Below are 19781 nucleotides of genomic sequence, written 5' to 3'. Positions count from 1 at the left end.
ATTTAAAAAAAAAATCTTTAAAAAGCATTTATTTAAAATCACGTTGTAATCCCATTACCTTTTTTTGCATGCCATTATAGAAAAACTGTACTATTTCGTAAAGTGTTTCATCTGTGAGCAACTGAGTTTTTACCAGTATTTTACTTAAGTGCAAATTTTGTTAATGTGAGAGGAGAAGTAATATTCCCATCAATAAATGGTAGCATTTTAAGTAGTGAATAGATTCGATGTATTTTAACAAAAGTTAAGACAAGTTTAGATTTTCGTGAAGACTTAAATACATAAACTGGAATTAGTTCATTTATTATAATGAGTTATATTGGTAGGGCAGGGTATTGGTTTCATATGGCTGTAAAAGGCAGCTTGGAGAAGAGAGAGGATGTCAGCTTGGAGTTCATATTTGTTAAGTAACAGTTTCTTGAAAATTAGGGACAACATTTATTCTCCTTTACTTCTCAATAATTATTCTCCCTTATTACAAAATACCCATCATGTGTTCTCTCCAGTGTGAAATAATCTCTTTCCCAAAATTTATTTTAAATTTTTTTCTTAATTTTCTTAACCTTTTGTTAAATATTTACCACTGTTGTCTCCTGGGAGGATAATCTATAATCTCCATCACATGCTGTAAGATTAAGTATTATTTCAATATTTTCTGTAGGAGCACCTGTCATTAAAGAAGTACATTGTGGATATTGTGATTGAGAGTTCTGTTCCTGTGGAACCATTAAAAGATGGAGAGGAGAAACAAAAAACTAAAAAGAAAGCCAAAAAGCTAAAGGCACGGATGAACTCCAGGTAGTACAAATTTCTTCTTAATTATTTTCTTTAAGTTTTGTTCTAAACTTTACCTTTTGTCCTTTAATATGAGTGCAGTGGAAGGCTGAAAAAAAATTTTAAATTATTTGCTTTGGGAGTGTCTTGAAAATAATACTGATGAGCCTAATTTATGGCCACTTTCTCTGATTGAGAAAGAAAACTGAGTATCGATCTGGAGCCCTTGGTTTCACCTGTTAAGAGCTTTTCTCATAATTGGATGCCAGTGCCCTGCCAAAACTGTAGCCTCTTCTAGCATACAATAGCTTGTTTAAATTTGTGTAAACCATGCCTATTTTTCTTTCTAGCTATTGATTTTTAAATGAAGTATCAAAGAAAATCAATAGTAATCAACAAATAGAAGTCAGCCTGCTGTAGTGTCAAATCCCATGACTAAATTTAATCATTTTTTGTTGCCTGTCACAACAAAAAGAAAGTTAAAAATATCTTTAAATGGAAAGTGAGTTGTCAGACCTGCAATTTGTTATTAGTCTAAAAAGTGACATCTGCAAATCAGTGTGATATGCAGGACATCATTATATCATGAACTGGCAGTGTCAGTCTTTATAGCTGAATAGTCCCCAGCTAAGGTTAATACTTAACTGAAGATTGTAACATATATTTGCATTTATCTCTAAAAATACTTCTCGGAAGGTTACGTATTTTCTCTGCCTTGTTTTTAAGCAAGAAGTTTTACAAATTATGGGAAAACACCTGAATGGATTTTTAGAGCTACAGTAAAAATGAGATGTTGCATTAACTCATTAGTGCTAATAATTGCACATTAGGCTTCAAAAACACAATACTTTTACAATGTATTACTGTTTCGGATTGTTATCTTTTTTGGATGAGCAAATCCACTATGTGAATACCACATTGGAACACACTGTTGAAACTGGATAACGTATTCTTCCAGGTTTCTGATTGCTCAAGGTGCAATTATTCATGTTACCTGTTGATCTAATGCAGTTATTGGGTCCAATTTTAATTCTTTCTCAAGAGCTGCTTCTGCTGAATTTAGTCAAAGATTTGTCAGACCTAGGAATACAAGCTCTAATAATAATTTGTTATTGGCACTGATAGTTGAAAAACTTTTTCAGAACATTTCGAATTCTTACATGTCAGACTGCTGGGTGAGTCAGCATATTCATCATCAAAAATTATAATTAAAACAGTAATAAAGGGGCATCATTTTACAAAAGTGATATACTGTTGAAAAATACAGTGAAAGTTTCAAAATCTAAGAGGAGTTATATTCGCAGACATGAAATTAATGTTCATTACCCTTGTTTTTGGTTCTAAAGGGTGACTAAACTTTTCAATGGGATACTGTCCTTGAAGATAACTGAGAGTTAAATTGAAGATTTCACCATGAGTTGTCTAATGTTAACACAAAAGACTTACTAATAAAAATGTCCAGTAGCAATATGAAGTAAAGGTTGTTCCATGGAATTTCAAACAAAAAATTGATGAGGAAAAAAAAATCCATTTGGGAAATTAATTTTAGCCGTGAAAGTCTTGCCAGTTTTCTACAGTTACTGTAATTGACACTTGAGTAATAGTAACAGGCATAGTAATGACAAATACTGCCTGGATGTTCCTGCATGTAAGCTTATTACTGGTGAGGTGAGGAGGTTTTCCATGTTCCGAAAATGGAAGAGGATTATCTTATGTGGCTAAAGTAATTAAAGCAATAACCTCTGAATTACAAAATGAAATACTAAATTAAATAATTTAGGTAATGTCTAATAAGTTTCTGCCCAACAATCTGGACAGTACTACCACCAGATGGCTGGGAGTTTACTGCTTAAAATAACTGCAGATTTAGGGGGAATATATAGTTAAAGTACTTAATAGTTAATTTATTGAGGATCGTTTGAAGGTGAAGAGTATTTGATGTCAATAATTCACATAGTTTCACAGGTGTTAGATTATCTACAAACCATGTTTTAGTACATATTTGCAACTATTCCTTTTCTCTAGAAAAAGAAGTAGTTATAACAAACCTCCTTATAACTCAAAACTTGAAATTATACATTCATTTCAGTTTCTAGAAAGCTGTGATATTTTAAACTTGGAAAAAAAAAAAGTAACTGCATCCAAATAGATTCCCATTGCTCTCCTGAGTTTATAGATCTTAAATCACTATTACAATACCAAAGCAATGAAGGGCAAAGGTGAATGAGGGGACAAATTGTGATCAACAGGTTATCAGATATGTTGAGAAGTTTTGTTAGTCTTATTAATTATAACCCTAAGCCATTAAACTGGTGCTGTAGTAACAACTGATACCTAGCTAAGTAAATTATCTCAGGTTAAAATGTACGTGCTGCTAGCAGAAGAATACTTCGGTACCTGCATGGCAAAAGAAAGCCTGATGAAAGGTAACCTCAAGCAATAGAGGTGTAGTTACAAGCTAGGAAGTATATACAGTTGAGATGCGTTTTGCAATGTATTTAAAGCACTCCAGTCATGTTCATTTAGTAACAGATATTTTAGGTGATTACTCATGTTTGACTGACTTGTCTGTACAAAACTCAAAGCTGAAATGTGTTGTTTCTGGCTAAGAGGCAGGAAAGAAGGCAAAAGGTTAATAAAGGAATCTCACCTTCATGTTTAACACTAAATTCAGTTGTGATTAATAGCTTTATTAATGATCCACAAATCAGATTTAGCGGTAATGTAACAGTATTTGCATGTAGCGTAAGCTGTATACATTAAGCAAGCCAAGGGAAAACTTGAGTAGCTTTGGAAAACTTGATCCACTTGGGTGAACAGAAGATATAAAGAAAAGTTTATTATATGTATCTGAGAGAAATAATAGGAATTAAATCTTTACTAAATACTTTTTTTTGCAGTGCAGCAATGAAACACATTTCCCATTGGAAGCCGTTGTCAAAATCTTAGATTTGAAAAGAATAATTGGACATTTGTAACGTTGGCAAGAATGTCAATGGATAGCAGTTAATATTTAGAATACCTTGAAAATTAATAGCAAACACTGTTTTTATGGGTGGAAGTTGCCCTGAGGCAGATTTTTTTTTATCTACTTTTCTGTCCTGAGGGGCTTTTGGCACTTTCCTCTGGGGCTTATTATGGGTGTGCTTGGTAGAGACAGATGGATCACATATCTAATCACACATTTAGTCCCAGGTGTCAGTTAAGTTTCCTTCAGGTGTGTGTAGAGGTTTTTTTGAAGAATTTTCCAAGCCATGAATGATGATGTCCCTTGTTCATCTGAGAACACAACCTCAAGAGGCTTGAACAGTGGATCTCCCTGAAGTCCCTAGAGATCCATGTTGCATCTGTGAAATCTTCATTGCAGAATAATAATTGAAAGAGCAATTTTAATGGATCAAGTTTTTAAGGGCTAAATGCTTTTACTGCCTGCTGGATGTTTCTTCATCACAGGGTGCTCTCTCTGAGAATTTAATTTTTCTGCATCACTGTAGTGTCTGGATTAGTTTTACTTTGTGTATGTATGTTGATAAAAAAGGTTACAGGATTACTACTGTGAATCCTGTTTTGGTTGGTGAGTTGGTCATGATTTTCACCTGTTGGCACAGGCTGGCTGGAGTCAAAACAAGCAATGGAAAAAAGTTGTCTCCCTCTTCCTACTTTTTGGCATATGGCCAGCATAAATAATACTTTTAAGGGACTAAAGAGGTTTGTGTTTCTGTTTCCAGCAGTAAAACAGCCATTCATGGAGGTATTTACTTCTATGCTGTATGCCTAACAAGGTTCATTATGTTACAATACAGCCATTAGTTACACAAAAAATACTCCTGTACCTGAAAATATAAAAATTATTTATATGTTAATTATAATCTCTGTGATGTAGTGATCTTCTGATCTGTATTACATGTCTAAATTACTAATATTTTCATTAAATGAATGTCATAATTTTATAATAAGCAGTAGGTTACTGTAGTTGTTGTGTATACAACTTGTACCATCTTCTACCATTTGGAGAGTCAACTTAAATACACCATTTGTGTACTGATGTTATTCTAAAGTAGTAATATTAATCATAAATTGTTAATGGCCAATAGTTAAGCATCATGTCATGGTTTAACCCCAGCTGGCAACTAAGCCCCATACAGCTGCTTGCTCATTCCCCCCCAGTGGGAAGTGGGGGGAGAATCGGAAGGGTAAAATGAGAAAACTCATGGGTTGAGATAAAGACAGTTTAATAGGTAAAGCAAAAGCCACACTCACAAACAAAGCAAAACAAGGAATTCATTCGCTACTTCCCATTGGCAGGCATGTGTTCAGCCGTCTCCAAGAAAGCAGGGCTCCATCACGTGTAATGGTTACTTGGGAAGATAAAGGCCATAACTCCGAATGTCCCCCCCCTTCCTCCTTCCCCCAGCTTTATATGCTGAGCATGATGTCATATGATATGGAATATTCCTTTGGTCAGTTGGGGCCAGCTGTCCCAGCTGTGTCCCCTCCCAACTTATGCCTACTCACTGGTGGGGCGGTATGAGAAGCAGAAAAGGCCTTGACTCTGTGTAAGCACCACTCAGCAATAAATAAAACATGCCTGAATTATCAACACTGTTTCCAGCATAAATACAAAACATAGTCCCATACCAGCTACTATGAAGAGAACTAACTCTATCCCAGCCAAAACCAGCACACATCAGTATGGATTATGACAGGGCAGAATTGATGGAAATGCTGTGTGTTACTATGAAATAGAAAAAACCCAAAGGTTAGAATTATCTCACTGGTATTACATACTGTACACTTAAGACAATAGTCAATAATAATTAATATTTTCTCCTCCAGGGCAAAGGAATATGAGAGTTTGATGGAAGCAAAAAATGCTGTCTCTGATTCCCCATTTAAAGCCAAGTAAGCATTTAACTTTATATATTTTAGACATACACTTTCCCCCCCCCGCCCCTGTCTGTGGCAGAATTGCTTCTGAAACTTCCAGTGGAACAGGTGTGGTAAGATTCCCACTCAATATGGGGCATATTGCCATCTTGAATTACAGATGGGTTTCTAATACAAAAGATCAGGCCTTACAAATGCAATTTTTTGGAAGGCACTGTATATTTTAAGCCATGTAAGATGAAATAGCAAAGAGAACACATGCTCATCCTTTTCTTACCTGGAAGCAAGAAGGTTCCTGCTTTTTACTTCCAAGACTGGTGATGAAAAATCAGCACTGGAATTCTGGGACTGAAAATGCTATGTTTGGCTTCCATTTGGTCAGGAACAAAGGTTCCTATAGTGAAAGCACAGATATTTTAATGCACAGATGTCTTAATCTGGCATTGAGCTTTCTAAAGAATAGACCTTTTTATTTTCTAGGATAAGGCACACATGAAAAACAGTTGGATGGTACAATTAAAACAAGACCTATTTTCACTGACATATTCCTCATCCTTAGTTTGAAACTGAAAATTGCTCAGCTTTTGCTTTCAGATTCCATTGAAACTGGTTGGCAAAAGGTGCAGAATATTTGGATTTCCAAAACGCTTTTGATGAGATCTGTCACCAAAGATTTTAAAAGAAACTATATAGCTGTAGCATAAGTGGAAATAAGTTAAAAAATTGAAAAGAAGTGGAGTATATGATCAGTCCTTGCAGAACAAGGAGGTTACCAGTGGAGTTCTGCAGTCCTACGATGTTCAACATATTCACAAGTGACTTGGAAAAAGAGGGCAAGCAGTGAGGTAACACAGTTTGGTGATGGTAATGATGATGCAAAGATATTCAGGATAGTAGGGACAAGAGCTGATACCGAATGATAATTTTGAAGAGAGTGAGTGAGTGACTCAGCAGTAAAATGGCAGGCAGGTGAAATTCAGTGTATATTAAGTGCTACAAAATGGAGGGGGAAGGCAGAACTTAATTATATCTTCACATACAAAGTGTGGGCTCTGAACTTACAGAAGTGGTAGGTGGTTCCAAGAAAATACCAGCTCAGTACTCTTAGCAGTTAAAGGAAATCCTTTGTTAAAATTATTTAGAAAGGAACAAAAACAGAACAAAGAATGTCATTATGTACAAATGCCTGGATCATCTACATCTTTTGAATACTATGTGCAGTTCTGGTTCTTCATCTCAGAAACTATATGGTAGAATTGTTAAAGGTTCAGAGAAGGCAGGAAAGGAAATCAGTAATAATTTCTGGTATAACTTCTGTATTGGGGATTAAGTAAACTAGTACTTCTCATTCTGGAGAAAAATGTGGTAATAGGAAGAATTTTTAATGGGGCTATGTTACAGAGATCTGTAAGGTCATAAATGGCATGGAAAAAATGGATGTTGATTGTTTGCTGTTCTTCCTGGTACCAGAATGAGGGAGCATAGAATGAAGATGGAGCCAGCTTCAAAAGAAACCAAAGACAATGGTTGTAGTGTGCAATTCAATGTATGGCACTCATTGGCAAAACCCACACAGATGCTAACAGTTTACCTGCATTACTGCAGTTCTAGCAAACTACATCCAGCCCAAGAAACTCCTAAGCTGAAAATGAGGAAAGAAACAGATTAGTGAAGAGGATTATGCATGCTTGCCCTGTTCTGAGACATCCATTTACAGTTTGCTGTTAAACAGGATAGTGGGCAGATGGTATGCCTTTCTTAGAGTTGTGCTCATGAAGTCTGTAGCAGGTTAGTCACGAGGCTGTGGTGTCTCAACAGTTGGATTCAAAAACCTTCATCCTAAAATTACGACGACTTTCCAGATTGGGGATATTTGACTTCAGACTGAGGTAATAACCTGTACCAGATCCTGTATGTTTTGTGGTTGCTTCCATCACTCATAAATTGCTGTTACACTTGAAGGTAGCATTTTTTAGAAGTTACTGTTGATTAAGATGTTCAGATCCTTGCTGTTAGGCTTCCTTGGTTGTATATACAACTAGCCTGTATGCAGTATCTTTTACATAGTCTTTTCAATAGTTTGAAAACCTGCTGCTGAATCGTGATGTGTATTTTAAAATTATAAAAATCCATCGCTGAGGTTTGACATAAGGAAATGAAACATCTCCACCAGATGGCACACCTGCATAAACTCATTGGGGAAGAAGGTTCTGTTGGCTTCATTTCTTAATAATCAGCACTTCAATTTTCAAGATTAATTTCATGGCAGATCAAGACTTCCAGATTTGTAGCTTCTGTGCTTTGCTTTTCTTTGCTATCAGAAAATAAAAAATCAGGGTCTCATTGTCAGAACGTAGAAATGCATGCGTTCGAGTGACTGAAAATACTGATAAGCTGTAGTCCTTCCACTTTAGTTTCTTTCTGACTTCTGATTATCAGTGATGTACTTTGGTCAGTTGCGTCTCAACTGCAGTGCAACAGAAACTCAGATTTTTTATTTTTTTTTTTTTAATAATCTCTTGACTGATCCTGAATTTACAGTTTCCATTTCTCTCTACTTACTGAAATGCTAGTGTGCTTTCAGGCAGAATTTTCTGTTCCAACTGCTTTCATATTTTCCTCCTTTATTGCCTCTGTTAGGGCTGTGCCCTTTTAGATGTGAACTAGTGTGATGGCCGCTGTGTAGCTCACTTTCATCGCAGATCTTCTGGGAGTTTTCTTTTGCAGTCTTCATGTAGAAACCTAGTGATCTGGCAGATGCTTACATCTAAATTTTTAAAACTCTTTCAGGCATCATAGGTATTGTCATTTCCAAAATTACACAATTTTTACCTACCATGAGGGTTCAAATGTTTGCGAGCTTCTTTGAAATCAAGGGGGTAACAATGGGAGCTCAAGTCTGAACTGACTTTTTAAGGAGAAGGCTGTCTGTGAGTCAACCTGAAGCCCATTTATTTCTATTAAAATTTGTTTACTTTACACAATACATAATACAAAATGGAAGAAGGATAGGGAAGGGTAGTTTTATCCCTTTCTGCAAGGGAAGTGATGAGAGGGCAAGAAATTTCATAAGGCAAGAGTTTTAGCCCAAACCATATCTGTTTACATAGAGAAACATACTCTTACTATAGGAAAAATTAATAGGAAAACACCTTTTTTAACAGAACTAAGTATAGGATCCTACTTAATCAAGAACAGTAGGAAGAAGAATCGGCTGAAAGAAACAAACAGTAGTAGGTCTCCACTGAAACATTATTATATTAACAAGCTATGAAAATAGTTGGACTATTGACTTTTTAGCCAGAACACAGTGTACTGTACTATGAGCTAATATTAACTGCTACTGTACCTGGCTGGGGGAGAGCAAACTCTTGCCAACACTAGGAGTCTTAACAGCTTTCAGGAGATTTGTTGAGAAAAGTCATATCACAGAATGAAGGGGGTAAAAACTGAGTGTGCTAAATGTGTTCTTTGTGTCAAAACAAATGCCAGTACTTTTTGTTTATCTCAGAGGAAGGTTTGATGTGTTCAAATTGGAGTGGAAGTATACTAATGAACAGAAAATACTTTTTAACTTAGTGGGCTGTGGAATTTAAAAATGAGAAAGTTTTCTTTTTAAATTCCATTTAAAATGTGACACAATTGGTAGGTGTGTTTATTTGCTTAACCGAACCAAATGTGTTTTAGAATGAAATGATTAAATATAACTTTCTTTTATGCTTCCTTGCTTATACCACATTTCTTTACTCACTTCTCGCCCCCCAAATTGATTGTGTCTTTGCAGACAACTAAAACCATTTATGGAATGCAATTTCTTATCTGATTTTAGTTCTTAGTCATGTTGTCAGTTGTTGTAGAAGAAAGACAGAACCCAGAATTAGTCTTTGGCAGGTAAAAAGCCTTTTTAGATCACCTTTAAGATTAAGCCACCTTATAATATTATAAGTCCACTGATTTCCTGCTGCAGCTGATAGACTTTTTCAGTAGTTCTTATTAGTTTAAGGTTTGCAGATTTATAAAATGTTTTACCCTAAGGAAGCACTGATCCAAGTGCTTTTGAAGCTTCACATTGGTAACACACTAATATCAATAAGCAGACAGAGTTTATCCTGCTTTGATAGACATGGTATGTATACCTTTTTCAGTTTGAGTACTGAATCTGATTCCTTAGTGAGATTGTAAACACTAGTAAGTAGTTCTTTTTTAGAAACAAGCATTTTAGAAGATGTCTGGAACAGATTTTTTATTTTTTTTTTCTTTTTAGGCTCTATTAAAAAAGTTGTGTCCCTTAATGAGGGATGGAGGGGATAATTCCAAATACTGCCTTATTTAGTAGGTATTTTGCTCTCTGAACTATTTAATGTGGCAAGAGGGACTTTCAAGGAAAAGGACTATGGATATTCTCACCTGGGAGCACCCAGTCAGTTGCTCCTGACCTCTCTCTCTACTATGCATTAACTGTTTGGTCACTGGTGGCACTTAAATAATTTTATAAATGCTGATGGACTCTTGATGGATTTGTAGTATTAATTCATATTCTCTGGGAACTGATCTGAATGTAATTATTTAGTGTCTAGTCTGTTAAGTTAACCTGTCAAAAGATGTGTTGGTGATGGCTCTTTCTGTTTGCAGCATTCTCAGGTGTCCATCAGAGCACATTGGTAAAAGGGAAGGAAAATGCTTTTACAGTGTTAGTGTGTTATTTACATCTATTTAGTATCTTCTAATCCAAAGGCTGTATATTTCAGTGTTGAGGCAATCTGCAGGTAGTACAGTGTAATTGTGATCCTTTAATACAAGCAGGGAAACTAAGGTAATAAAAGATTGTCACATGCCTAAAGGGAGTTAGCAGGATTGCAGGGAAAAAAATTTAGCCCCCTAATCTAATACTTTAGCCAGTCTTTCCTCATGCCAGAAGGAATTGGGGTTTTTAACTTTTTTTTTTTTTTACTTACCCTTTTTTTTTAAACTATGTAAAGGGACACTTCAAATAGTATGGAAATGGGAACCACTATTTTCCTGAAAAAGGACTGCAGCACAAAAAGAGGAGAGTTAGGAAATGAAAAATTATTTCCTGTAAGAGTCTGCTGGAGAAAAAATGGGAACATAGTGTGAAGTTTGTTCTTGCAGAGGCCCAAAGCTAAATGCCTTTAACAATACAGTTGTTTCTTATTTTCATTATGGTATATCAGTGCATTCACAAGATAAACTTACCTTGTAGGTTTTCTTCGTGTAATAGGCTAGGGTCCAGTTAGGCCAGTTATAAGATACTATACCAAAGTACTGATTACTGGTAAAAAAAATCCGATAATCTCTGAAGCTGGAAGTATTTGTGCAAAATTTATTTTCCAAACAGCTGTGTGAACTATAGAAGAGCCGAAGTGTAAATAAAATAAAATTCAGTTAAACTTTAAAAAAAGATAAATACCTGCTTTATGATTGGATGGATGGTAGATTTCATCTTCAGAGAACTGTTAGAGCATTTATAGGAATTCAAATAAATAAATTCAGAGAATGATCTTCATAGGAATTTTTCATCGTTCTTCAGATAGCTTCCATTTCAAAAACTACAGAAGGTGTGTGAAACTGTCTAGCAGTATTTGGGACTATGTCAAGATGTAGAATGGTGTTTTCCATTGCGTACCTAGAGCGATCGGAGTGTGCCACATGTGCCACCGTGTATAATAATTTTACTGCAGGGGGTCAAACTGCAGGTGGTACAGAATAGTGCAGGGGCTGTACGTTGCTTTAAGAGGATACAGCATAACTCTGTTTTGGGCTGGGCAGGAACTGTCACAGACTTTCTCAGTTCTCTCCAGGCACAGGCTGCATTGGGAAGAATTGGGGCTGTGTGTCCGGCTGGCATCTGGCCGCCCTCGGCGGGAATGTATGGGAGGAGTAACCACTCCTTCCATACAGGAACTGCGCAGAATCCAGTGCTCTGCCGAGTCGTGCTAATCCTTCCTTGCATACATTCAGTGTACAGCCAAGAAATGATGGATTTAAATGTGGAAGTGCTGAAACACATTGATGTTGCTATTTCAAGGCTTTTTTTCTAGAGATGAAAGGTGGCCTATAAATATTAACCGAGATCTTTTTCCTTTAACTTACCAAATATATTAAATGTGCTAAAAATATTTAGCCCACACTAAAAAGAAACCCTTAATTCATACAATACTTTTAATTTTGTTTATATATTTGCTATATAAACCTTTAATATCAATATCCCTCATTTTCCCATTTGCAGTGCAAAAAGATCAGATAAAGTATTTGTATTTGCTGAAAATACTATTTATTAAAGTTTACATTATGGTAACATTCCAAGACCAATCAGTGCCTTATGTCCTTTCTGATATCTCTTCGGCATTCTGAATTATCTGTTTGTGGGCAATACTAAAATCTTAATTAGTGAGATGTAAATAACTTTAGATAAAAAGACATTAACTTTAACTTTCCCTTTTATTTAGCCCAGTAAATTTTCAGTTATTTATCATTCCCTGTACAGAATAGGAAGCATTGGAGGAATGCAAATTGGGGGACAGAAGGAAGATTAAATAATTGTCTTGAAATTTTTTGATTTGGACTCAGCTGTATTTCCACGTAGTCACTGGATCAGGTGTTGATACCATGCTCTGTTAATCTACAGTGCATATAAAGAGTGCACAAGGAGTACAATATGTACAAAGAGGTCTCCCTTTCCAAATCTATTCATAGTAATGATAAATTGTATATCCAAGTACAAGTCATCTTGCATAGATTTCTAGTCCTTTGAAACAGTCCTAAAATTATTCTTATTTCTCTGATCCTGCCAAGAAGTCAGTATAAAGGATATTAAATTAAAATAATTTTTCTGAGGTTGACTTGGTGGGAGGAGGGTTTATTTCCTTTCTCTTACCCATGTGATCACATAGCATACGTTACCTGTTTTTGGCAGAAGACCAACATACAGTAGGATATGAGGATGTAAGAGGTAACTCTTTAATGTGGCAGAACCAAAAATTTATTCTTCATGTTTCTTACTGTATGGTGCTGAACACACACTTAGAAGGTTGGAATTTTGCTAAAACTGTCCAGAAGGACTTTTAGAAGAAATGGAAAGTTGGAAGACTTTCCTTGAGATTTAATGGATTGTACAGCGCTTTTTTTTTTTTTTTTTTTTTTTACTGACAGAAACTCAGTGTGATGTTTAACTTACATAGCATCTTGGTAGACTGAAGATAAAGAAAGGGAATTTGTCAACAAAAATAACAATGTAATATGATTATTTTCTATTTGAGTCCTTGTGAGTAGTGTTTTGATAAACCTTACACATTTTGTATGCTGATGCCTGATGTAGATTAGGAAAGTCCTTTTCTTTAGCTTCTGTGGTTAATCCTGGTTGAATTCCATTCCTCTGATGTTAAATGAAGCAAATGGAAACCCGTCTTCCTCTCTTCTGTCATGAAGTTACAATATAGTGTGGTGGTTTTCTTCAGTGCTTTATATATGCTTTAATCATGGAATTTGGGTAGATGTTTCAGAGGGAGAAAATGCTCTATTTTATTTTTGCTTAAAGTGCTAGGATATTGCCAAGTCAACAGCCATTCTACATCACATTCTATGAGAATACCTGAAATACTCTGCTTTTAGATCATCTTTCTGGACTGCAGCAATTCAACTTTTTACTGGTGCTGCAATCCACTCCTTATGCTCAGCAGTTAGTGGTCATCTGATTTACTGTCCAATTTCTGCAGTTATTTGTGTTTTGGCTTTTAATTTTTTTTCCCGTTTTAGCTCATGGCTTACTGAGTTAGACTGAAGTTTCCTCCAACCTCATTTTCCACAGAGGAAATAGCAGTGCAGAAAATCTCATCGGGACATAAACTCCCTTTATTTTTCTTGTGATAGAAAAATCTTGGCTGAATATTAGTGTATTCAGCTGACCAGATGATAAGAAGTCCAAGACTCAAAATTCTGCAGGTTGTTTTTATTTGTACTTCAAAAAATATGTGTATTTTCAGAGTCTCTTGAAAGTTTTTAACAAAGCTCTTAATTTTTTTAAAAGAAAAGTTACAGAATACCTGTTTCCTATTGATTAAGTGGAAACTCTTTATTCTTGCCCCAAATAAATGTTCTGATTTTTTTTTTTTTTTTTTAATACATGTGACTACTGTGGTACGTTCCCCAGCCATTCCATTTCATTTCTCATCTCTCGGAGACTAGTTAATGTAATTTTCTCTTTGCCATTACTCTGTGGTCACTTTGTGAATGCTTTCTGTCCCTTTTACACTGATGATCTGCGATTTTATGATAAGCATTGATACCCTTCCCCTCTCTTTTCCTTCCTGTAGAGCTAGGTTTGTTACTAGTTGCAACAGTATTTCTCCCATGCATCCTGCTCAATTACCAGCTTTGTCCCACTTCTGGTACAAATTGCTCAGTAGATCAAACCAAAGGTTCACCAAAAGCTGAGCCTGTCATTAAGAGCAGCCAGTAGCAGATATTAAGGCAACGGTTGACAAATACCTAGCAAGTACTGAATGATACTTCCTCCCTACTTCGTCAGTCTCCAGTTAAGGGACTCTGTTTAGCATTTGTATCATCTGCCTTAATGCGTCTACAGATGTAGAAGTCAACATCTGAGCTAATTGCTGACTTCCCATTCAAGGCAAAGAAGGATAAACCATGAGTGTGTTTTGACTGCTTTGTTTTAGACCTTAGGATGAGATGAATGGTGTCTTGGAACTGCATATTTCTCCTCGCTGCCTAGCAGGAGAGCACAGGTGAATGGCCCAGATGTAGATGTGTAAAATGGAAATGAATCCTAATCCATGTGTGTCTACATCTCTCCCAGTGCTACATTTTGGCTTCATTACTGACCCTCATTAATAAAATGCCCTTCCTGAGGTAGTCTGCAAAGTCACTACTTTTCACTTATTCAAATAAACCTAAAGAGCTATTTCTTTTATGATGCCTATAAGAAATTAGACAAGTAGTCTGCTGTTCTGTTTCCGTTACTCGTCTCAAGAGTGAACTACTTGGCTAAGTGGGCAGAAAGGATTGAATGTTGGAAGAAAAGTAGGATGAAACTATGTTGAAAATGAAGATTGCAAAAACTAGCAGGATAAATTGTGGAGGGAGAATAGGGAAATTGACACTATTTAACAACAGAAACAAACATGTAGCTAATAAAGAAGTACCTTTAGGGCTGTACTGTTCGCACTATTTCTATGCCATTTCCCTGAAAAAGTAGATTGTGAAATGTCATAGACACTCTAAGCTGACTATATCTCCTTGCTGTATTGCATATTTTACACGCTGTTCAGTATAGATGATGATAATACTTTTACACAGATTTTCGTGATTGCTTTATTGAAATTCAGTTAGCAGACTTTCATTACAAAGATGGAAGTTTACGTGATCAGGAGAGTTTTTGCTTTAACTGCTCTTTGTTTTCTGTTTAATGTTGAAGGTTACAGCGATTAGCAAAAGACCTTTTAAAGCACCTCCAAATGCAGGATAGCTGTTTGCTGGGGAACAACAAGGTTTCTGCTCTGGACAGGACTTTGGGAGAGATCTCTCGTATTCTGGAAAAAGAGGTATTGTGACTGTTCCTATGAAACTTATGATTAACCTATAAACTGTGTTGCCCTCAAATGTCATTAGTTTGGATTTGGGAATGTTTCAAACGTGTCGATGAATACGTGACTTCTGTGTAACAAGCAGTGTCTGCTATTACACTTTCCTGTGGTGGTTGCAGCAGTGGATGCTTTTATTTAGACATCAGGTTTTATATAGGCAGTTTTGCAGAAGTGCTGAAAACACGCTTGACTGATATTAGATCATCTGGATAATGACAAGCTGTACTTGCACTGTATTTTCCTTGGGATTGTTTTTAACCTGGGCCATTTCAGTCACCTAGTTTATAGTGCATACCTACAAACAACTTTTACAATAAGGGGCCAAAACAATTAGCAGAGAACAGGAAAGAATTGGAGCCAGCTTTGCTGTCACAGCCACCAGATCGTGGTGTTATGGCTGAGTTTTGAAGGAGCACAAATCTGTTGCGTTTTCCTAGAGTACAACAAAGCCAGTGGGTCTTTGGTGGAGGAGAAAGGTATAATGTGCATAAATACGGGATATTTCTATGTTTTGAATTTTTTCGAAGTGCTATGTTTCTAGAGCATGTTTTGGTTTATGGTAAATGTTGGATTTTTTTAATTTATAGCATAGCATTTGCATCTTTCTTACTGTTGCATCATATCCAGTCTGCTGCCACAGTGCTTTGTGTCTTGTAATGCATTATTTTTGCTCTATTAGGACCACGGTGTTTGAGTTTTCAGCTGGAACACTGTGTTCTGTTCTCTCTAACCATTAGAAAATACTTGTCTTTCATATCAAGAAATCATGAAAATTAGTTCTGAGAGAAATCAAATTAATGAAATCTGAGGAGGGTTGCATAATTGTGGTTCAGAGTTGGTGTCTGTAAAGATGAGAGCTCTGCTTGATGCTTTTCACGGCTTAGTCAATGTGGAACACAATTGCTGAGAGCGTATGTTTTTAAATACCAAAAGCTGCCTGGGATGCATAAGGTTCTGATGTGTATTCTCATAGTTACTTTGAGCTGCTGACCAAGTTTAATAGTGTTTTTGAAAGAGTTGTGACATTTTCAAATTTTGCAGTGTTTGCATTAATTATTGAAAAAATAATTTGCTATTTATTTCAAAATACAGAAATCATGTTGCATGAAGACTATAAAAAGATGTATCTATTTTGAAATTTATCTAAATAATTATTGGAAACTGGTTTTGGAAAGTGGTGGTGTATCCACCCTCATGTTTTCTGAGTTTGTTTTTTTTTTTTTTAAATGAGACGTGAATTGCAGCTAAATGTTAATCATTAATTGTTCGCAACATTTTCTGCTTGTTGAGTCTGCAGGGGGAAATGAAAAGATAAATTTGATAGTATTAATAGACATGCATTATTTTGTTGTTGATTTGGGGTTTTACCCCCAAAACACTACCACTGGAGAAGTATTACTATATCCAAGTGTCCTAATCAATAAGGTCAAGAAAGATTGATTTCAATAGCTGTCACTGTGTTTATGGCACAGATCATACATAGTCATTTATAGAAGTGGATAGTAATTCTCTTGTTAACTTGCGAGTCAAGAAATCAGCAGACACATCTTGCATGTCAATGGGCGGTGAAAAGAATCTTGATGGTGTCAGTCATCGACTAAGAGGAGGAGACTGACACTGTTAATTGAATTTCCCTGGAGAGCATAAAAATATACCATAATGTGGGGGGAGGAATGAGGGAGTGGGAACCACACAAGCTGTCAGTGTGTGTGAGCTGATAACATTGATTTACCCTTGCTAATGGCCTGGGTTGAATAAAGAATTGCCCTGAGGGAGGACAGAGTTCACTACAATAGATCCTTGCCACTTACTAGAAATTCTTCAGGCTCAGTAGTAGTCATGCAAAAGTATTACAAAATAAAATCATAAAATAAAAACCTCATGATCCAAAAAAACCTCTTTTCAGTCATACTGTGAAACATTGGATTTTTCTTTTGTTAATAGTTTACACTGAATGAAAAATGTATTTATACAGTCTCACCAGGGAAATAAAGATTTGTTTTGCAAACAATGAAATAAAATGCGGAGCTGCTGTTGGTAACAGTAAATAAGAAAAATAAATACAATTAAATTTCTCAACAGAAGGGTTGTTCAGCTCATCAGAAACTCTGTGACTGTACTAAAACAGCATTAAAGAGCAGGATTGTATTATTTATGCAAAATTGAATCACAAAAAAAGCCACGTATGAAAGATTGGCAGCCCTGTCTCACTGGGTTTTGCCTTCAGGTAGAATGGAATCAGACTAACAATTCCTTTTTGGACTTAGTCTTCATCTGTTATGTTTCATAGTGATGAATAAGGCTTTTTCTCACTTCTGAGCTGCTTTTAAGATGTGAGAACATTCTAGGATGAGGCATGCCTGCATGATTATTGTAGTCATACTCTCTTTTGTTTTGCATGCCTTCCTGGTCTGCTGGCCATAAACGGATTCTGCACTTGGGGCCAAGTGATTTCACCAGTACAGCAAGAAGAGTTTGTTTAATGTAAACTAAAAGGTTTTTATATTGGCATATCCTCTAGCTACTCAAATTTGAGAAATCTGTCTCTCAGGCAAAGATACATCTTAACCACTGCATGTTTTGGAGTCCTGTCTGCTTATTGTAGCACATTACCTGCTTCTCATTAATACAGAATTCATAGGCTGCTGCCTGTTCCACATGCAACACAGCAAAATCTACAACTTTCACTTTGAATCCAGCGCATGATTTGAGTGCTAATAAATTAAACAGGAGTTGCTTTGCTTTTCTTCAAGTGGTGGTTAGATCTCCAGACAGTTCTTGATAGGTTAACATTGGCTTACTTGGATGAAGCTCTACAATCGCTAGAAGTATTGCACCCTATGCCAGAAAAGTATTTGTAAATAAGCAAGTTGAAGTGTAGGTTTTGAGGATCTGACAAGGAGTATGGCCATTAATGCTTACAGCCGGTGGGTCACATGTATTTTAATTAAATAAACATAAAAGGTGCTATAAAGTCATGAACCACAATGTCATTCCGGTTCTAAGTAGATTTGTATGCCTCAGGTCATGTGTCCTTGCTTCTGCTAGTAATGTCAAGCAGGAGGCACAAATCCAGATGGTGTTGTATACACCTGGTGTGCTGTCCCCAAGGTGTATCTACAACATGTACTGCCAGGGTGCTGGTTTGGGTGTGCTCTAGATTATTGGAAGGTAGTCCTTGGGTTTTGTGCATAGTCTGCCATCCTTTCTGGCAGAAATCCTGGAAGGAAGTTGTATTCACTTTCATCTCCACTTTGTTTTAAAGTGTATTAAAAAAACAAACACACACAACAGCAAAATGCATGCAAACATTACCAAAAAGCCCTGGCCTGATGTTGACAGATTGTCATATGGGACTCTTCAAGCTCTTAGTAAGATCTGATAACACTCAGACGAAGATCTCCTGTGAATGGGCTTTTGATGCTAAAACTCGTGTCCCCTCTCAAAGAAAGCAGAGCTGATGTTTAAAACTGCAGGGCGAAAGCAGTTTTTCTGCCACAGTTCTTTTGATTTTATACATGTTCATTCTTTGATGGGCCTAATTTTACACATCCATTACCAAGGGCAGCAGTATGTTTCAGATGTGCAAGGAATCCTGGACTGACTGCTCAAGTTTGACTTGAGCACTTATACAGAAATGTCCTGTATAGGGAACACTTTCAGAAACCAGTATATTTAAAGCTGTATATCCTATTAGTGTGACTACAGATACAGTTTTAAGTTGCTTATGCTTATATCATGTATTTCCCTCAATGTATAGAGGTGAGGTTTACCGATTAAAAAAAAACAAGACCGTTGTCTACTGCATATAGACTTCAGAGATTATGCTGACTGAAGTACATGTGTTTCTAAGGCTGTGAACCTGACCTGGGTCAGAGGTTACTGCCTCTCATATGGTCATCCCTAGACTTGCTGACAGAACATCACTTCCCTAAAGTTCTTCCTTAAATTTGTTTTTAGGGTTTTTTGGGGGGTCCAGGTTTTAAAAGTCCTACTTCTAAATGTTTAAAGTATTCTGGGTGATTTTTGCTAGGTCTGGGCTAGACAGAGATGACAGACACCGTTATTCTGAGGAATGTGACAGGATGCTACCTTCAATAAGGAGGACGGTGACACGCAGCTGAGGGCAGTAGCCTTTTCACCTGCCTCAGCTGCAGCTAAAACACTGCAGTTAAATCACTTCAGTTAAATTTGTACAAGACTTACATGTGACATCTAGACAAGCTCTTAATGTGTCTCCCATTCTTCTGACTGGGAGTATGACATAGAGGCTCAGTATGATCATGAGGGAACCTCATGATTTTTGGAATCTAAATGCAGCAGGTAATCTACTTAACTGGCATTATTTTTATATGATGTTTCTTATCAGACCACTAGTTTGAAAAAGTTCTTCATCACAACACAACGTATAAGATTCCTTTAACTAAGTGATTTGACAGAAGATCTTACAGATGTGCTCCTGAGGAGAGGGCTGCAGCCACAGGGGAAGGATAGAGGTTT

The 19781-nt window shown here is 36.4% G+C and overlaps 1 protein-coding gene across 8 annotated transcripts in view; it reads left to right on the top strand.

Annotated features, from left to right (window-relative positions):
* SCAPER (S-phase cyclin A associated protein in the ER) overlaps positions 1-19781 on the top strand; it is a 171727-nt gene that overhangs the window by 78838 nt on the left and 73108 nt on the right. For 7 of the 8 annotated variants that reach the window (XM_075045590.1, XM_075045592.1, XM_075045595.1 and 4 more), the window contains 3 exons: positions 662-798; positions 5611-5676; positions 15113-15239. In XM_075045590.1, the coding sequence (XP_074901691.1) occupies positions 662-798; positions 5611-5676; positions 15113-15239 (330 nt within the window). The remainder of the gene's footprint in view (positions 1-661; positions 799-5610; positions 5677-15112; positions 15240-19781) is intronic. The other variant, XM_075045591.1, reaches the window with a different exon arrangement.

This window comes from Buteo buteo, chromosome 13 (genome assembly GCF_964188355.1).
Source record: "Buteo buteo chromosome 13, bButBut1.hap1.1, whole genome shotgun sequence".
Classification (NCBI taxonomy): domain Eukaryota; kingdom Metazoa; phylum Chordata; class Aves; order Accipitriformes; family Accipitridae; genus Buteo; species Buteo buteo.
This window is presented reverse-complemented; position numbering and strand designations above follow the sequence as displayed.